The sequence below is a fragment of the Channa argus genome, chromosome 8 (assembly GCF_033026475.1).
Source record: "Channa argus isolate prfri chromosome 8, Channa argus male v1.0, whole genome shotgun sequence".
Classification (NCBI taxonomy): Eukaryota; Metazoa; Chordata; class Actinopteri; order Anabantiformes; family Channidae; genus Channa; species Channa argus.
Window position 1 is genome coordinate 10995135 of NC_090204.1, and position 17366 is coordinate 11012500.

General features: G+C 38.1%; 2 protein-coding genes and 7 non-coding genes across 12 annotated transcripts; all 9 read right to left on the reverse strand.

The window, feature by feature from the left end:
• Positions 1-800: 800 nt before the first annotated feature.
• Positions 801-6953, reverse strand: calr (calreticulin). Its single transcript, XM_067512347.1, has 9 exons — positions 6671-6953; positions 6042-6143; positions 4739-4942; positions 4327-4421; positions 3856-4065; positions 3548-3661; positions 2589-2732; positions 2165-2257; positions 801-2002 (listed from the first exon to the last, which is right to left on the reverse strand). The coding sequence occupies exons 1-9, from the start codon at positions 6762-6764 to the stop codon at positions 1778-1780; spliced, it is 1281 nt and encodes a 426-aa protein (XP_067368448.1). The 5' UTR covers positions 6765-6953; the 3' UTR covers positions 801-1777.
• Positions 6954-8386: 1433 nt separating this feature from the next.
• tor3a (torsin family 3, member A) lies at positions 8387-17303 on the reverse strand. Of its 4 annotated transcripts, none has more exons than XM_067513543.1 (17): positions 16892-17303; positions 16358-16396; positions 16198-16239; positions 15990-16027; positions 15557-15593; positions 15320-15367; positions 15087-15118; positions 14867-14904; positions 14653-14693; positions 14238-14282; positions 14049-14068; positions 12672-13801; positions 12462-12584; positions 11678-11943; positions 10692-10867; positions 10008-10132; positions 8387-9773 (listed from the first exon to the last, which is right to left on the reverse strand). In XM_067513543.1, the coding sequence occupies exons 12-17, from the start codon at positions 12835-12837 to the stop codon at positions 9526-9528; spliced, it is 1104 nt and encodes a 367-aa protein (XP_067369644.1). In that variant the 5' UTR covers positions 12838-13801; positions 14049-14068; positions 14238-14282; positions 14653-14693; positions 14867-14904; positions 15087-15118; positions 15320-15367; positions 15557-15593; positions 15990-16027; positions 16198-16239; positions 16358-16396; positions 16892-17303; the 3' UTR covers positions 8387-9525. The 4 variants fall into 4 exon arrangements, with proteins under 4 accessions (XP_067369644.1, XP_067369641.1, XP_067369642.1 ...); XM_067513540.1 differs by having other exon boundaries at positions 14045-14068; XM_067513541.1 differs by lacking the exon at positions 16892-17303 and adding an exon at positions 16515-16885 and having other exon boundaries at positions 14045-14068.
• On the reverse strand, positions 13876-13949 carry LOC137132329 (small nucleolar RNA SNORD47). The gene has a single exon (XR_010915102.1). It is a non-coding gene; the product is annotated as a small nucleolar RNA SNORD47 (small nucleolar RNA).
• On the reverse strand, positions 14969-15050 carry LOC137132331 (small nucleolar RNA snR60/Z15/Z230/Z193/J17). Its single transcript, XR_010915104.1, has one exon. It is a non-coding gene; the product is annotated as a small nucleolar RNA snR60/Z15/Z230/Z193/J17 (small nucleolar RNA).
• On the reverse strand, positions 15195-15274 carry LOC137132332 (small nucleolar RNA snR60/Z15/Z230/Z193/J17). Its single transcript, XR_010915105.1, has one exon. It is a non-coding gene; the product is annotated as a small nucleolar RNA snR60/Z15/Z230/Z193/J17 (small nucleolar RNA).
• LOC137132338 (small nucleolar RNA SNORD79) lies at positions 15434-15514 on the reverse strand. Its single transcript, XR_010915110.1, has one exon. It is a non-coding gene; the product is annotated as a small nucleolar RNA SNORD79 (small nucleolar RNA).
• Positions 15657-15739, reverse strand: LOC137132336 (small nucleolar RNA SNORD24). The gene has a single exon (XR_010915108.1). It is a non-coding gene; the product is annotated as a small nucleolar RNA SNORD24 (small nucleolar RNA).
• Positions 16092-16156, reverse strand: LOC137132335 (small nucleolar RNA SNORD75). The gene has a single exon (XR_010915107.1). It is a non-coding gene; the product is annotated as a small nucleolar RNA SNORD75 (small nucleolar RNA).
• Positions 16563-16642, reverse strand: LOC137132330 (small nucleolar RNA SNORD74). Its single transcript, XR_010915103.1, has one exon. It is a non-coding gene; the product is annotated as a small nucleolar RNA SNORD74 (small nucleolar RNA).
• Positions 17304-17366: the final 63 nt, after the last annotated feature.

Below are 17366 nucleotides of genomic sequence, written 5' to 3' on the forward strand. Positions count from 1 at the left end.
GGGTCAGCACGGGAAAATGATGATGCTGCCATGAACAACAGGTGCTTGCTGTTGTATGTTGTTGTGCGGCCACAGACTGGTCAAAGTGGCCATGGTGATTCTTTCAACTCTACTGTGGACAACTCTACTGTGTGGAGAAATGTCCATCTTAGCAGAGAAATGCGGAAACAGTCACTTGCACATACTTCCTTAAGAAGAGGATGGATTTTAATGTTCAGTTACAATTCTGTGCAATTATATTTCAACACAAATATCTGTATATTGTTTTGATGACCTCTTCACATAACTGTTCATTATTTGTTTATTGATATTTATTTAAAAAAATATTTAGGATACAATGAATCTTAAGTGACTCATCCAGTGTGGATATCACATTATATTTTTGTGTTTTATCGCTAAGTAGTTAAGTTATATGTCATCTTTGTGTTTTTGTTGCCGTTGTTTGGTATATTAAAATTCTTTGTCCTGCTATTATTTATATTGTTTAACACATTTTTTTCTACATTTATTTTTACAATGTCTGGCCAGCCCAGATTTTAAACCTGAATTTTAAATGTATAAATGTAAAGAGTAAAAAGTGCTTCCACTATAGTAACCAATACAGATGGAGGTAAAAACACCAAAATTAATATACAGAAGTAACTAAAAATGGTAGTAAAAGTACTTGGTTACTTTCCACCAGTACTATAACCTAACCTTTGATAAGCCAATTATAAAGTATTAATAAAAAACAATGCAATACAATGTCACTCTTATGACATTCAATTAACAATATAACATTACAAGACAAGAAACTGAAGGACATTGCTAGTATTTTATTGGTCATAACACCTGTCTTTGCTTTTACACAGCAACATGAAATCTTCCCACTTCTGTTACTACCATTAGTACAAAATGTGTGTTTTACAAAAAGGATCATCTTTCAGACTGTTTGAACAGTGTGATGTGGGGTATATCAGTGCAGAGAGACTGGCATTAGGAATGAGGAAGCTGGTCTTGTTCACCAACTTTGGGTGAACTGTGTGAATGACTGACAAATGAACAAACGCTTTCCTGCTACTGGAGTGCTCTAACATCTGAGTTTGAACACAGTTCGTTTAGACACACAAGACTACATACAGTATGTGCAATGAAGTTCAAAAAGTGTTACCATACAGTACAAAAAGTATGCACCCCATATTACCATACTATGGACAACAGCTTTTTGAACAGGTTGTCAAATATATAGTGTTAGACTTTATACACGCCTGTCCCTGTGCAATGAATCCACAGTTGAATCTAACGTTTTAATAAGCAGGTATATTAACCTGCAGAATGACTTCTAACCCTGTGGAATACTTTTGTAGCCAGTTATGTTATACAGAGCAACATGACTGACTCCAAAAAGATCAACAAAATCAAAAAGACGTCACACAGATTGAGACAAACACATGAGGTAAACAAAAAAAATGTACGTCATTCACATACGCAAAATACCATTTCATACCCCTACATTATACTTCATAAAAACTTCCAAATGGAAATATATATATTTTTTAATAGCCCCCCCAAAAAAAGATTTATAGTTTATAGTCTGGTCAATTATTATCATATTTTCATTTTTTCCATTACTGGTCATAATAATAATAATAATAATAATCTTTTTGACAATTCCTCCCTTTGTAAACAACAACAAATGAAAAAACCCCAGTCTACCCAATCCCCCCATGATGGTCGATCATCTCAGTCTCCTGCTTCGACAGACAGTGTTCTTCTCTGAGCACTTCCTGTGAGGAGTTTATAACTCGTCTTTCAGATTAGAGTCTGTGCCTTCATCACCTTCATCCTCCTCTTCCTCCTCCTCCTGCTCTTCTGTTTCTTCCTCTTCTTCATCATCTTCCTCTTCATCCTTCTCTTCCTCCTCAGCTTCCTCCTTTGCCTCCTCTCTCCGCTTCTTATTCTCCTCCTCCTGTTTTTTTCTCTCCTCCTCCTCTTGGCTTTCCTTCATCTTTTTTTCTGTGTCCTGAAAAAGATTGATATTTAAATTATTACTTTATGATTAAACTTCATGTTATGCTGTATCCAGCAGGCACAGAAATTTTTATTTGCGTACCCATAGGTACGGAAGACGTACAAGTCTACATGCAATGTAAAAATTAAAAAAAGACCAAAGTGCTATGCTCACCTTAGTTTTACCCCATATGTCATTGCCTACTTCCTCTGCCAGCTTTGGGTCATTGGTGATCAGGAAGTTGTCAAAGACTGTACCAGACTTGACCTACATTAAAAAAATAAAAAAAAATAAGAGCAATTCACATTTTACTGTTCAGTAATTAATGCAAAAAAGGAGTTTCCTCCTTGCATTGCATTTTCATTGCTGTTTATTTCAAAATGCACAGAAACTATTTTGCGATGACTGAAAAAAATACAGTTGTACATAAACACATAATTTTATTTGTGCCTCTAAGCTGTATATTGTGTGTATATATATATAAAAGTGTTTTTAAATGTCAACAAATTTTAAAGTCACATTTACAACAAGTGAATAAAAAGTCTCATTTTCTTTCTTACTGGGAAGAACAAGTTGGTCGGCAACAGTATTTTCTCACCTGCCACAAGTCAAGTCCAATGACACCAATGCTGTCATATTTATAGATCTCAGAATCAGCTGTGTACTCCGGGTTGTCAATTTCAGGGTGGATCCACTTCCCCTTGTAGGCAGGATTGCTGATTTCTCTGGGTTTCCACTCACCCTGTGGAGAGTAAACAAACACATGTCATGGTTATTGTCAGAGAAATCACAAACAGCTCTGCTGATCATGTTTATGGTAATAAATATGCCATTGTATCTGCTGGACAGGAAGGTGGGCTATAAACTTATTGAGGCAATATTATAACAATTGTGTCAATTTATTACGTCCAAGTTAACATTTTTATTAATACAGCATACAATGCATCCAGAAAATAAAAGCTTAAGCTTAACTTTTTCCACATTTTGCTATATTACCAAAGTTAATTTGACCAAAGTGGATCAAATTAATTATTTGAACTGTCGCTCCCCATCCAACCTGATGGAGCTTGAGAGCTACTGCAAAGAAGAATGGGAGAAACTGCACAAGAACAGCTGTGCCAATCTTTTTGCATCATACTCAAAAACACTTGAGCCTGTAACTGGTGTTAAACGTGCTTCAACAAAGTATTAAGCAAACGTGGTGAATACTTATGTACATGTTTTTTTGTTGGTTTTTTTGTATAAATTTGCAAAGAATTTAAACAATCTTCTTTCACATTCCTATTATGGGGTATTGTTTGTAGAATTTTGAAGAAAATAATGAATTTAATCCATTTTCAAATAAGGCTGTATATAATGTGTAAAAAGTTAAGCACAATATTTAGGGAATAGTTTATGAATGCACTGTATAAATAAACATAAACTTTAAAATTCAGCATTTACGCATATTGATACGAGCGTTGTCCAAAATCACTCCTTTACTCATCAGTGACAGGTTAATTTGAGCTGAGATAAAAGTGTTCTATATTTAGTCATAGTCAAGTATTTCGTGCTCACCTTGTAATCGGGGTTAGTGACCATAGGTGGCTCCCACTCTCCATCCATCTCGTCGTCCCAGTCATCTGGCTTCTTAGCATCAGGATCTGGGATGTTCTCAGGCTTGTCCCAGTCCTACCAAAGAGATACACAGGTGGAAACGTGAATGCGATGAGGCACATCAAAACATTTTAAACATGGGACAATGGCCAATGGAAAAGAAACAATGGGTCTCAAAGAAATAAAGTGAAGGCTGTTTGTTAATAAAAACAATATTTTATTGTGAAAACAAAATAGACAGATGCTTTGGATTGTTCATGAAGACTGACCTCTGGTTTCTTATCATCAGGGTCAGGAATCTTCTCCCTGTCATCCCAGTCCTCTGGCTTTTTGGCTTCAGGGTCCTTAATTTTTTTGGGAGGCAGGAAGTCCCAATCATCCTCCAGATTACCAGACTCAACCTTCTTATTGTCGATCTTGACCTCGTAAGTGTTGTCAGGGTTGACAATCAGTGTGTACAAGTGGGTGTACTCATCATCCTGCAGGGCAGAATAGAAACGTTAGTAGCTATAAATGGTATGCAACAGCTGCCTGAATAACATTTAATTGTGTTTATTCACATATCATTTGCATGTAATTTGATAACAATTCAAGACAGTCTAAGAATCATTGTGTTGTAATCATGTATTTTGCATTTAAGCATACATTTGTTTATGTAATGAAATTATTTGGAATTAAACAACAACTGCTGTCATTTGCCAATTAAATACATTAGAAATAACCCTTTAGTGGTATCTCACCTTGCATCTAATGTCCTTGTTGATCAGATGGTTCTTGCCTTTGTAGTTGAAGATGACATGAACTTTCTTTGTGCCAGGGCCACAGATATCAGGTCCTGCATAAGTCCACAAATAGAGTGAGGAAAAAAAAATCTATCTTTGTAAAAAGTAATATCCAAGATGCATCTTGACATAAGAACAGTGAAAACACTAAACCTGACATAATTTTTTTCAGGATTTTTTTGGCATTTCTGCCTTTACTAGATAGATGCTAAGTTAAGAACATCAAGAAACAGGAAAGAGGGGGTTACATTTGTAGCTAAGGTACACAGCTAGATTCTACCTTACAAATACCTCATAGTGTTCTGGCTAAAAAGTCTACAAAAGAGACAATCTTTTTACCCACAGACAAAAAGATCCATACTCAACTCACCAAACATGATGTTGTAGATAGAGTCTCCATGCATGTCCTCCTGATTGAGGTCAGAGGGGAACAGTTTAATGTAGCCTCCACCACAGTCAATGCTCTGCTCATGTTTCACAGTGAACTGGATGACAAGTGGCTGGCCCTGGTTGCTGAAGTCATCAAAACGAGTTGACATGGCAAAGAAGCGGGCATCCTGACTCGTCTGCAGACCTGCAGTAAAGACATTATTACTGCAGTGTATCTGCATGGACACAAAGAACAATTCCTCCATGTTGTTTCTATAAACTTGAACAGATCTCCTGTCAATCGGAAGAACAGAGGCAGGTGGTTGAAATGTAGAGAGAACTGGAGATGCAGCATAAACAACAGTGGGTTCTAATTAAGATTCAGTAATAGCAAGCAATGTTCTGCAGCTACATTTCCATAATGTCTGATGTGACAAGTGTTTGTGTTTGTGATTAATGCTGTAGTATGTGTGGTGTTATTAAATTAATATTTATGTCTGTAATATGCACCTTGGGACACAAGACAATTTTCAGAGAAATGTTCAGACATTAAAATAAATTAAAAAACAAAATAAAGCAAATGGAACAATTGATTTCACAGCAATATGGGGACATTTTCACAATCATTTCTAGAACTCTACCTACAGAATAGCACACGTGATAACAGTCACTAGTTCAGTGGCATCTGAAGTCAAAAAAAGCTGGGAAAAATACAACAAACTGGCCAAACTGGCTGGGTAACACCATACAATTTTGTTAAGGAATTGATCTCAACATTAATAAAGATCAACTACAGATCAGTTTTGTACCATGTCACAAGAAAACTAAAACATTACGTGGAATGAATATGTCAAATCTACAACTGACAATCAAAAATAACCCTAAACCAATAAAAATATAGTTGAAGCATGTCAGTCAACTCTAAGGTGGATTGACCCGGGCCCCGATATGCTAAAAACATGGAAAACTCTGTATGAGCATTGTTTCACACACATGCAATATACTTGGGCAGGTTGCCCAAATACATTTGGCTGCCCGTTTTTTTAATCTGTCCAAGTGAAGAACATATTTATTCATTGGTACTAGCAGTATTGTAGTTCTGAATCGGGACATTTAGAAGCCTATTTGAAACAAGTAGCTGTTGGACAACAATGTGTGCCAAACTCGTTGTGTTGTTAATATGTAAATACAAACAAATAGCAAGTAAAACAACAGCAAGTACAAATGGCAAGTACAATTGAATTCTGTGGGAAACACTAATGACTTAACTTAAGCGGAACCACAGTTTTAACCTTTCCACTTACCTTTGTCTTTCTCTGCATCTCCATAGAACTTCCCAGCAGTCAGGATGAACTTCCCGTAGTCTGACTTGTGCTTGGATTCCACCCAGCGACTCCTCCAGGCATCTGAACAAACAAGTTTAGAGTCAGCTGCACAGTGATCACAGTTAATCACAGTCACACACACTGCTAAATCCCCTCTGATGATGCATCAATGCAGGTGCACTGAGAATGTAGTGGGCTGCAGGGATGTGCACTGTGTGGATTAAATCAGTATTTACAGTTTGGTAAGAATAAAAAAATAAAAAAACACAACAAAAAACATAAGACAGCGATATGAAGGAGGGCTAGAGTGATGGACCAAGAGAGAGATGTGCAGTAAGGGGACGGGTGGAAAGACACCGACCCTCTCACCCCCACCCGCCAAGCGAGAGGATAACGACGAGTCAAAGATGAATGGTAGTCAAACACCTAAAAATCATCTCAGGTTGAGCAGTAAGCAGACAATGCATAACAACATTTGTTGTAAATAACTTAAAAAAATCATTGAGAACTAAACCCCAAAAACGTCGAGCCAACCGTCAATATCTGACATGATCACAGTTTTTCGACATCTAAATAATAAAAACGTTATTCTACGTGAAGGACCTCACCCCCATCTTCAAATTGCTCTCGGAAATACACAGTGGATTCGGCCAGTACAGATGCAGCCGAGACGGTCATTAAAAGCAGCGACAGGGTTGTCATTGTGACGAGCTGAAGCGACGCGCCAGATGAAAAACGCTAATTATAAATACAAATATGTATGTATAGTGCAACTACACCGTGCAGCAGCGTTTTTAGTCAGTCCAGTGTCTCATACAGTGGTGTTACAGTAAAAAAAAAACACTCAGACGCAGTACTGCTCTCCTCTCGGCTCGGAACAGATGTCTGATTCTGATTGGACATCGGCTTCAAACTTCAACAAGGAAGACTTACCGCTCTCAGCCAACCAGAAGAGAGAAAGTCTGGACGAATTATCGCTTCAGCCAGTGGAAGCAAACCACGCGTTTCCTTCAGACACGCCCAGAAAAGGGCGATGCGCGGCGTCGGTGAATCATGGGAAAGAGTGAAAAAATAATCACAGTAAGAACGAATAAATACTACGAATAATGTATTATATGATCATTTAAATGCATCAGAACCCAAAGCCAAACTAGTTCAATAATTAAGAATCCCCAATAACACCACACCAGACTACATCTACTGTACATACCCTTCATCACTTCAATTAAACTTGTAGGCTACTCTAACAGAACACGGATTTAGATTTATAAAACCTTATTTTAGTGAAACCTACACATTTCGAAATCTAGATTCGAAATCATTGTACATTTTGACCATACTAATAGTGATACTGTACAAAAGCAGTATAAATTCATTCCAGGTGTATAAAATCATTATATCTGTGAAAACATAGAAATAGGGGATTTAACTTTTTCTACATCTTGTAACATAGTCCACATACAAGCCCTTTTTCAAATATCAACATCTTTAGCCTTTTTTGAATAACACACAAAAGGGGATTTCACTGCATTATTGCCCATCTGACCACATTGGACCTTGTCTGGAAGAAAACAATACCATTCAATTGGTCTTAAGTAATATTCTAATTTTCTGAGATACCAAATTTGGGGTTTTCATTAGTTTTCAGTTATAATCATTAAAATTAAAAGAAATAGACACTTGAAATATGTCAGTCTGTGTGGAATGAATGTATACATTATACAAGTTTAACTTCTTGAATGGAATTAGAGAAGTACATCAACTTTGTGAAGATATTCTTAATTATTTGATCAGCACCTGTATTTGGTGGTTGATATGAAATGGTGCCAAGCTCCTGATACAGCCATTTGCTAACTTCTCACGTAAAGGCTTATCTGTATGGACGAATGCTTCACTTCCACCATATAGACACTGGATTAGAGACATGATGTAAAATGTAAGACGTTCTGATGCTCTAAGAAAGGACCTACATAGAGATTCACAGACACTTGATAACCATTCCTACATTTCGTAGAAAATGCAGAAATGTTTGTCTCACTCTCTAAAACAAGTCCTTTATTTTGCTTTTTCAAACCTGGTTATCATTATTTGGGTTTGCATCTTTGTATGCCTTAATGTGTGGTAAACTATTTATATAAGCCACATGATATGCTGAGTCTTTTTTAATCATTAATTTATAAAAACATAAACCTTGAATCTATTAACAGGAAATGTTAATATGCAAAGATGTAAAACATACTTTTACATTTGTGAAATTCCAAAAACACAAAACATACAATGTAAAAATATAAAATTTAAGAAGAAAAATAAAAATTAGACAGCAATAAAGCTTTAAGCCTCTTTATTATTGCAAACTCCTAAACATACATGCTATGAAAAACATGTTTCTTTTTGCTCAAGTTGTTTGCTGTGTGATTACTCACATATAATTACATCAAATAAAAACAATGGTTGTTTTTATGTGGATGTTTATTTTCTTAAAACAATGTTCAACATAATTTCTCTATCATTCATGTGATGTGACCATTGGGCTTTAGGGAACAAAATCACTGAAGCAATCAAAAAACAATTTGATTGTGAAGGAATGTACAAATGACAGAGATAAAGCTTGTCAATCAATAACCTAAACACCAAGGTAACACTGTCTATTTCTGTACATTAAGCAATAATGAAGATGATAAAACATTTATCAGGTTGCTTTTAATAATTGTGCACACACAAAAAAGCTAACTTTCAAACTGAGTTGTGGCTTTTGAGACATGGTCTCTTGCACATTTTCCAGTATCAGTTTAGTACCACCTTCCTTCATTGTAACCAGCTGTTACACACTCCTTACTGTTCTCTTCAAACCACAATGCCATTTTCAAATTTTTACAATGTGAATTAATGGCTTTCTAATACTCTACATTAAAATAACTTAGTACAGTGATGTGTTCTAATTTGGTCCACATATCAATAAATAAACAGTAAGTAGTGCTAAAATAAGCACTATGTAAGGTGTGCGGACACTGACATATGAACCAAGACCTTATGTAGACACAAAGTACAGTGCAACTCAGACTGTATCCAACGTAAACTGACAAAAATAAGTGTCACATGATTAGATAAAAAAAAAACTCTCAGTAGCATCTTCAAATCTTCATCTTGATACTGTGTGGATTCAAACAAGGCAGGTGAACGACAACAACCACACTGCACTTGGTGACCACCAGGCATGCACATGTCTCCTGTAACACTACTGATGTCTGCAGGGTTGGGCACGCTGCTTTCCTCTCTAATACTGGATTGCTCTGGTGTTTTCCCTTCGCTGGGGGGACCTGCACAGACGCATGTTGTGTCCATGGAGGGAGGTAAGTATGTAGAGCAAAGCAGAGAAGACACATCTTATCTGTGGCTCCATATCCAGAAGGTAAAGTAATCTTACACCTCCTCCAGGTCTTTCTCTCCCTGTCTGTGTCTCTTTTTAGGGAAGAAAGAAGTTGATCCTCTGGGGTATGGACTTGCATCCCTGGGCTGAGAACAGTCTCTCCTCTTTGGGGACATAAAGCATTGCCTTAGCCACCTCGTCCAGAGTAGCCTCATCTGTCTCCAGGCCTCGAGCTGCATAGGCGTCCCGTGCACAGAGCTTGATATGGCGATACTCCAAAGGCAGGAAGGGCACAAAGAAGTCTATCAGGTGTCCAGACATTAGTTCACTTTGAGCAAACCCACCTGGGAAACAAAAGTGCTTAGAAATTCACAAATGCAATTTTTACATGATATTAACATAGAAAAGACTTGCAGCTTAGTGCAGATTTTAACTAATTATTTTGGTCAACTAGAAATTGATTCACTTTAATTCTCGCTAACTTCTACCACCAGTGGAAAAAAATGCATGCAACTTACACATTAACGCAAACATGATTACTTATGGCTCACCAAAAGAGAAGCCAGCACGATGCATACCTTGAGACTCCATAGTTTCAGCTTGTAGCCGGTGCTCTAGGTCTTCCATACCAATGTCCTCACGATTTTGACCCGAGTGCCAAAAGTCCAGTGCTACATCATTGATTGCTGCTCCACCAATATTACTGTAGAGACAAAAGAAACCACAAAAGCATAAAGTAAGATCTCTGTAGTTGTTGAAATTAATGGGGAATTTACATATTTCAGGTTTAGGCGACTGCCTCATTGCAGTAAAAATATGAAAGGAGAATTTGTAATGCATTTTGTTAAAGACAGATTTTTCTCCATCAAATGGTCACAGATTAGTATCAGCCCGTAAAAGCTTCTGTTTTTGCATATATAAATAAATTAATTTTATGCTAGTTTCTTACAGGATATATTTGAAGATGTTCTTTAATAACCACATTATCATTTTGATTATTTAAACCTCTCCTACATTATATCCCTGTATTGTAACGATGAAGTGAAAAATTCATTCCTATATTTGACTGAACAGATTACTCTTCAGACGAAATCAGACTTGAGTAAATGAAAACATGAAAAATCCATTGAGAGCTAATGAAGACAGAGGATGAAACATAATTGATCACAGATGAGCTGCCAGACTATCTAGGCCAGGGGGAGAAGTAGCAGGTTTTTTATATCTCTTTACATGACAGGACATGCTTGAAATAAAGAACTGGCCTGAGGAAGAGGAAGATGGCTCTGCGGTAGCTGACCCCATCTACGTTGTCGTAGTGATCCATGTAGGGTTTGATGGCATCGATGAGGCCCGGGTGAAGCTTCTCAGCCTCGTCAAAGATGAGCAGAGTCTGAGGGCAGCGCAACACCATGTCCCGGATAGCTTCTCTCAGCTGTCCCTGGACACAGAGAGAAAGACCGAAACACACTGTGAAAAATGACTAAACACTCTAAATTTTCAAATGAAAGAGGCAAGGCAAGATTTATTTTTAAAAACTTTTCCGCATTTTTGTTATACCAATAAATATAACTTCCAAAGCAGCCAGAACACCTTAAATAACAAATTATTAAATTTAAAATTGAAGAGCAGTAAAAACTGCACTAATACCTACATGTATTTGGACTAATTATCTGCTGTACCAGTTCTGTCCAATATGTTTTTACCCTACAGAACATAAAAGTTCCTTTTTTTAATTTTTTGTTTTAGTTCAGGGAAACTTTTATTTAAAGTCTTCGGAATGTTATTTTTATGATTGGCCTTAGTATTCTAAGCCAAATCCAGTTCTGTGACGTGTGACAGCATATATGTTTAGATTCTAGAGTTCATATTTACAGATTCTGACACCATCAGTTTAAAGGTTATGCTGTGTACTATAGTCTGTCAAATCTGGATTTATTTGTGTAATAAAACTGTGTCAACACCATTTTGGAACTTATGCAATGGTTGTGTATAAATGTGCATAAAGGGATTTATGTTGGCATTTGTACCTTGGTTGGACAAATGCCAGGTTCCAAAAAGCCATGTACATATATCAGTATTTGTAGGATTAATGTTTGAGTTGAAGCACCGGTACACTCGTTATCATTCATACACTGAATTACAAAACACAGACTAAACAAGTGGCCAGCAGGAACATGCAAGAACACTGCCTGCATTTTCCTGGCAAAGAACAGCTAACTATGTGCCAAGTTGGCTCTGTCTGTTTTACCTTGTATGTGTCCACCAATCTGGCGTGGGGGAAGTGAAACGGTGCAATGAACAGACGAACGCACTCACTCTTCACCCCATCACGATAGAGGTTATCAGCAATGATCCGGGCCACAAAGTTCTTGCCAGTGCCGGACCAGCCGTGGAAGGACAGGGTGAGTGGCTTGTTTGACTCTGGGTTGTTGATGAAACCCTGGACGGCTTTCAGAACCACAGACTGAGCCAGGTGTTGTCCGTGGAGCTTCGTCTGAAGGTCCCTCGCTAGACCTACACACATGCACAGAATAGATTACTAGAATGCAAGACTGAGTTTCTGCAAAATGTGACGCAGCAACTAATATGACTAAGTTAAAATTATGCACTTAAAATTGCCATTCTTATATACATGCAGTAATTTTCAGATTTTTGCAAGCATTGTAGATGGCCACTTCTAGAGCACTTTTATCCAACACCTTACAATGTTGATTCCCATTCAAGCACACACACACACACACATCGATGGCGGTGGCTGCCATGCAAGGTGGTCACATTACCCACCGGGAGAAATTTGGGGATCAGTTGACACATAGCCAGGAATGGGTGTTGAACCACTGACCCTGTGATCCACTGACAAGTGCCTTAGCAACTACCTTTAAACTCTAATCATCAAAGCAAAGCAACAGCTCTGCTCAGAATCTAAATGTGACCATCTACCAACAAAAAAAAAAGTATTATATCACTGGACATGCAAACCCACTGACAGAAAAATGCACTAGGTCATGCAGACACAGTGCATTGAGTGATACCTGTTATGTTGTTGGTTATCCTGCAGTCTCCAGATTCACAGCACTGGCCCAGGCTACAATACCACTGATGCAGAAGGCTAATGTAGTCCTGAGGAAAACCTGCCCAAGGGTCTCTGGTAGGAACTTCTCACACCAACCAGAAAAAGAAAGCAGATTTTAAAACGGAAAGCTGTTAAACTTAAAGTTACTCCATTTATTTGTGTGTCCTACCTTGTTGTGTGGCATCGTCTTGGTGTGGCTGGCACTCCCCTTCCCATATATTGCAATATATGTAATTAAAATAGTAAGTGGAAATATTGGAAATGCTGTCGAACTGGAAGAAGTCGGCCTCTGCGGACAGAGGCCAAAGCAGAGGCAGAAACCACCGCACAAACATCAGGGACGAGGCAGGTCCGAAGCGGCCAAGACAAGACTACACAACGCGTTCCAGCTTTTCTCTCCCATTTATTTACAGCTGACCGTCTGTTGGTGGCCTCTTCTGGGTGGGATTTACCTACTCTCCCTGATACAGATGGTGACGAAAGGGCTGCTTTTGTTTCCTCATCCTGTACACGCTCCGTCGCCGTAGTGACGTCATCCTCGACGGGCCGCTAGGACGTAAAAATGCAGCAGTTTGCACTAGCATGCTAATGACACAGCAGCATATCGTAGTTTACAAAACCAATGTTTTTCGTTTGACAATTCCGCTTTTTACTGAAGCGTTATTGCCAAATAAACACCAGCTAACCGCCATCTTCGTCGATCACAGAAGTAGCGGTTCTGCCGAAAGACACGTCGGAAAGTAGAGGCCATGATCCTGTGCTGCTTTGCCCGTTTAGTATAAAGTCATCAACGATATTTGATTCATAGCTCAAGATTCCCTTATAAAAATGCAATGCCATTTGCTCAGCGTGCCAATTTACCAGAGTTAAAGCACGTTCTTAAAACCTTTTTACCTTAGCAAAAGTGTTGCCACAGTATGCATCAATATATTTTACACGAAGTTGTACATCCTTAAAAAAAATAAAATCCCTACATAAACACAGATATAAAATGAACCAGCTCCGTAAGTGGAATTAAAACTTATAATTTAGGCCAAACAAATTATATTAGCCTTCTGTGAAACAGAACCAATAAAGCAAGATAGAGAGAGACAGCTAGTATTTATTGACAAGTCAACTTAAACACTTAGCATTTCAAACCAAACAATTCTTTCCATGTTACAGAAACACAAGGCATTGATTTTTTAAACATTCTTACAAGGTTTGAGTCAAGTCATATTTTCTTGATACCACAAATGCTTTTTCAACACCAGGTCAATTGTCTTAGACTTGTTAGGCCTCCTGCTCAAGACGTCACAGCTGCAATATAATAGAAGTCTTTGTTAAATGACATAGGCTGATCAGTGATAAATCACTACATCAATGGACCACTTAACCTCAGAATAAATGGAACGGTAAGAGTTTTAATCAATTGAAATCATTTGGCAGAATCTTTTCATCACTGGTAGTGGTCAGTTATTTTGTGGTACCTAATGAAATTTCAAATAAACTTTATTGATGATCATTTAGCAAAAGGAACATATGAAAGTTTTTAATACTTACCAACCTGAGAGACTTTGTTTTTCCCTGCAATGACAGGAAGAAATCCTTATTACAAGTCGGTGACCAACAGATGACAATTTAAATAAATGGGTTCCTCAGTAACAGATTTCCACATTAAAATTCAGGTCAGACATTTAAGACATCACTGAACCCATTAGATGCATTTTTTGCAACAAAGTCTTTACATCCTCACCTCAGCCGAGTTGCTGTTCTCACAGATCAAGATGGCAGGAATAACCTAAACACATACATTAACATAAGATTAATATGCACATGAAGCTTTGGGCTGACTTTTTAAACTGACCCCATCAGCTAGAGCTAATAAGTGACTCCACAGTTTAAAGTCAGTTTTTACTTGTCATCACACGGGACAGAAACAGGGATCAAAATCAGGTTTACTAATGTAAACATCCCAGCCTATATACAAGGTTCCCTCATGACCCATATGAGGTGAGGTGAGGCTTGGGGACAGCCAACACCAACTTCAGCTTTGTTTGGGCTGTAATCAATAAAATTAAGAAATTGTAGCTCCCACAAATCCTATTAAAAGTTTATCACCTCCACATCATGTGGGTCTGAGGCAGCTAAAAAGCTCTTTTGACACTCACCATGTTTGACGCATCATGTGCATGTCCGTGCTCAATCCAACCTGTTTTGCAAAGTGAAAAGTTGATGTGAGTTGATGCAGTAAATAAGAAACTTAAGGTTTTGCTGGTGTCAGATCAGAATAATTGACCGGTTTCCTCAACTGGATCAGCGACCTGATTCAAATTCATCATATCTGAAAAATGTGAACAGTGCCCACTGGTTGTGATCACTTACCAGAAAGGCTGCAAAGATCAGCAGAAAGCCAGACATCCCTAAAATGAGATTTTTGTTACTACTATGGTTCTGTACACTTCACAGGTGCAGGATAGTTTACAGTTGATACATCAGCTAGGAGCGAAAGACAGTAAAGAATCGTCACTATTTAATCTGCTGAACTATGCAATCATCATTGTATCATGCATCATTAAATACACTACTTGAGCTTTCCACTCACCTTCAGTTTTTGCCTTTTGGAAAACTTCATTCCTATATAATAATAATAAAAAAAAAAGTGAATATAAAAATCCCTCCAGAGAACAAGAAACCTCACTAGTTATGGTGGTCAACTAATCAGTTAGGAGCGAAAGACATTTTTTCTTCGTCACAGTTATCTGCTGAACTATGCACTCATCACTTTGTCAGACCAGTTCAACACTACAGAATGATTAATTTAAAAAGTTCACTCACCAGCAACTGATCCATGAACCATTCCAGATTCTGAACTACATGAACCATCTGCAAGCCAAACACCAGACATTAAACAAAGCCACAACAAATTCATGCAGGTGTTAGTTAAAACAGCACTGCATCAGAAATAAAACCTTCATTCACTCTTTTTCAGAGAGATTCCCATTGTTTTAACAAAAATCATCACTGACAGTTTGTTAATGAGAGCACTTTGGTTACATAAAAACAGTTCCTTACCAGTTTTGGATGTTGCTCACGGTTGATGCGAGCACACCTGCAGGACATGACAAATTAAGCACTGAAAACTGCCTTTTTTGTTTTAATTTTACATTTTCAGTGCCTCAGATAATTTAACATGGTGGTTATGATAATCGTCATCCATATTGTCAAGAGTAGCAAATAGGTGTCATCACAGCAGCACAGGAATCAAATGGGACAGGGCAGATGCTTCTGAGGGTGTTGTAGTTTTGAGCTGGTACTAAACGTAACAGCTTTAAATACAGTAAAACTGTTGAAGCGTGGGGATTTTTGTGGCTGACGGAAGCAGACATGGACCATAAACATACCAAGACCATCTACGAACAAACTACAATTCAAGTCAGCACTTGACAACCCCAGAAAAAAAATCAAAAGTTCATCTGTCCTGTCTCTTAGCAACACTGAGCCTTACCTCCTCTTTTACTTCAAGTCCCTTTAGCTCTCTGAAACCTGTGAATATGCATACTTTAGTAACAGTTGTGATAAGGAGCAACATTTAGAGCTTCAAACAATTTGTCTCAGTACAAATTCATTCAGAAATCACTTCTGTCCACTACTCTTTACAAGTCATCACAGACCTCTGCTTATAACATAGAGAATTGTTTAAGTAGTACACTTACCAGTTTTTGAGACTTTCCCAAGTTGGAAACTTCTTTTTCAACCTGAACAAAAGAACACAGCTTTAGCATATCCATGTCTAATGACTGGCATAGCACCAAAGATATTAAGTGTAACTTTAAAAGAAATCACTTTACTACCAGTTAAAAGTGATTTACTTACCATGAGTCATCCATCCTAACAGAAATCCTGTCCAGTGACCTGTTGCCAGAGTATAGATTTACATTTATAAGTCATATGCACACAAATAATTTAAACTAAACACGCAACACAAGTCACTTCCAGCAGGTTTAAGTGTACCACAGTTGATCCTGCGCACCCAGTAGCTGACGGCACCAGAGCTCTGCAGATCTAAAAACTATTTGATCCCAAGCAGTCAGAAAAGTTGGCGTTTCTTCAGTTACTCAGATGTCCCTACCAACATTTATTTCATCATGTAGCCTTGGGAAAATGCTACGTTTTACTGGGGGGCCTGTTGCACCATGTGGGGTACAACACGTGGCTGAGGCCTGCTGCAGCTAACGTCGCTTTGCTAACACCCGTACACAGCCATAAGCATTTTCAGCAAAACACAGAAAGGATTCAAGAATTAAAGAATACATTTACTTCAAGGTAAAAATATGACAAGAGCTGAAAATTGTTGGCTATAAAGTAGTAACACACGTATACAGAAAAATCAAGATGCAACATATTTACCTGAAGACAGAAGAGGAATGAGAGAGAACGTTGGGCGTAACGCCATTTTATAGAAGATACCGCACTGGCTGATGGGAAAACATGTGACGAACACCAGCGTCCCTGCTGGACATAACGGTAACTATGGCTGTTGCACATTAAAAGAGAGTCCGTCCATCTTTTGTAATTCTTGTTCACGGTCACGGGGGGCTGCTTGCATGTCTCAGTCAGGCAGTCTTAAATCATTGACACGTGGTAAATTTAGATGCGCCAGTTAACCTGACCTGCATGTCTTTGGACTGTAGGAGGAAACCGGAATACACGGAGGAAACCCAGACAGGCACAGGCTGCAGCCGGCCGGTGGATTCAGACCAGGCATCATCTGTATGTGACGGGGAAGGGCTAAGCACTTAACCACTCCTCCACCGAAATAGACCCAAAGAATAGTCTTTTATTTTATGTTGTGAGAAAACACGAAAATAAAATGAGCCGTAGC

Bases quoted from the DNA above. Each gene is read 5' to 3' on its own strand.
- calr (XM_067512347.1), bottom strand. From the start codon at position 6,764: ATGACAACCCTGTCGCTGCTTTTAATGACCGTCTCGGCTGCATCTGTA. The intron at 4,422-4,738 runs GTGAGTTGAGTA...GGACTTATGCAG, and splicing joins TATCTACAACATCATGTTTG to GACCTGATATCTGTGGCCCT. The intron at 2,003-2,164 runs GTGAGCATAGCA...AATCTTTTTCAG, and splicing joins ACATATGGGGTAAAACTAAG to GACACAGAAAAAAAGATGAA.
- tor3a (XM_067513543.1), bottom strand. From the start codon at position 12,837: ATGTTTGTGCGGTGGTTTCTGCCTCTGCTTTGGCCTCTGTCCGCAGAG. The intron at 12,585-12,671 runs GTAGGACACACA...TGGTGTGAGAAG, and splicing joins AGACGATGCCACACAACAAG to TTCCTACCAGAGACCCTTGG. The intron at 11,944-12,461 runs GTATCACTCAAT...GCATGTGTGTAG, and splicing joins GATAACCAACAACATAACAG to GTCTAGCGAGGGACCTTCAG.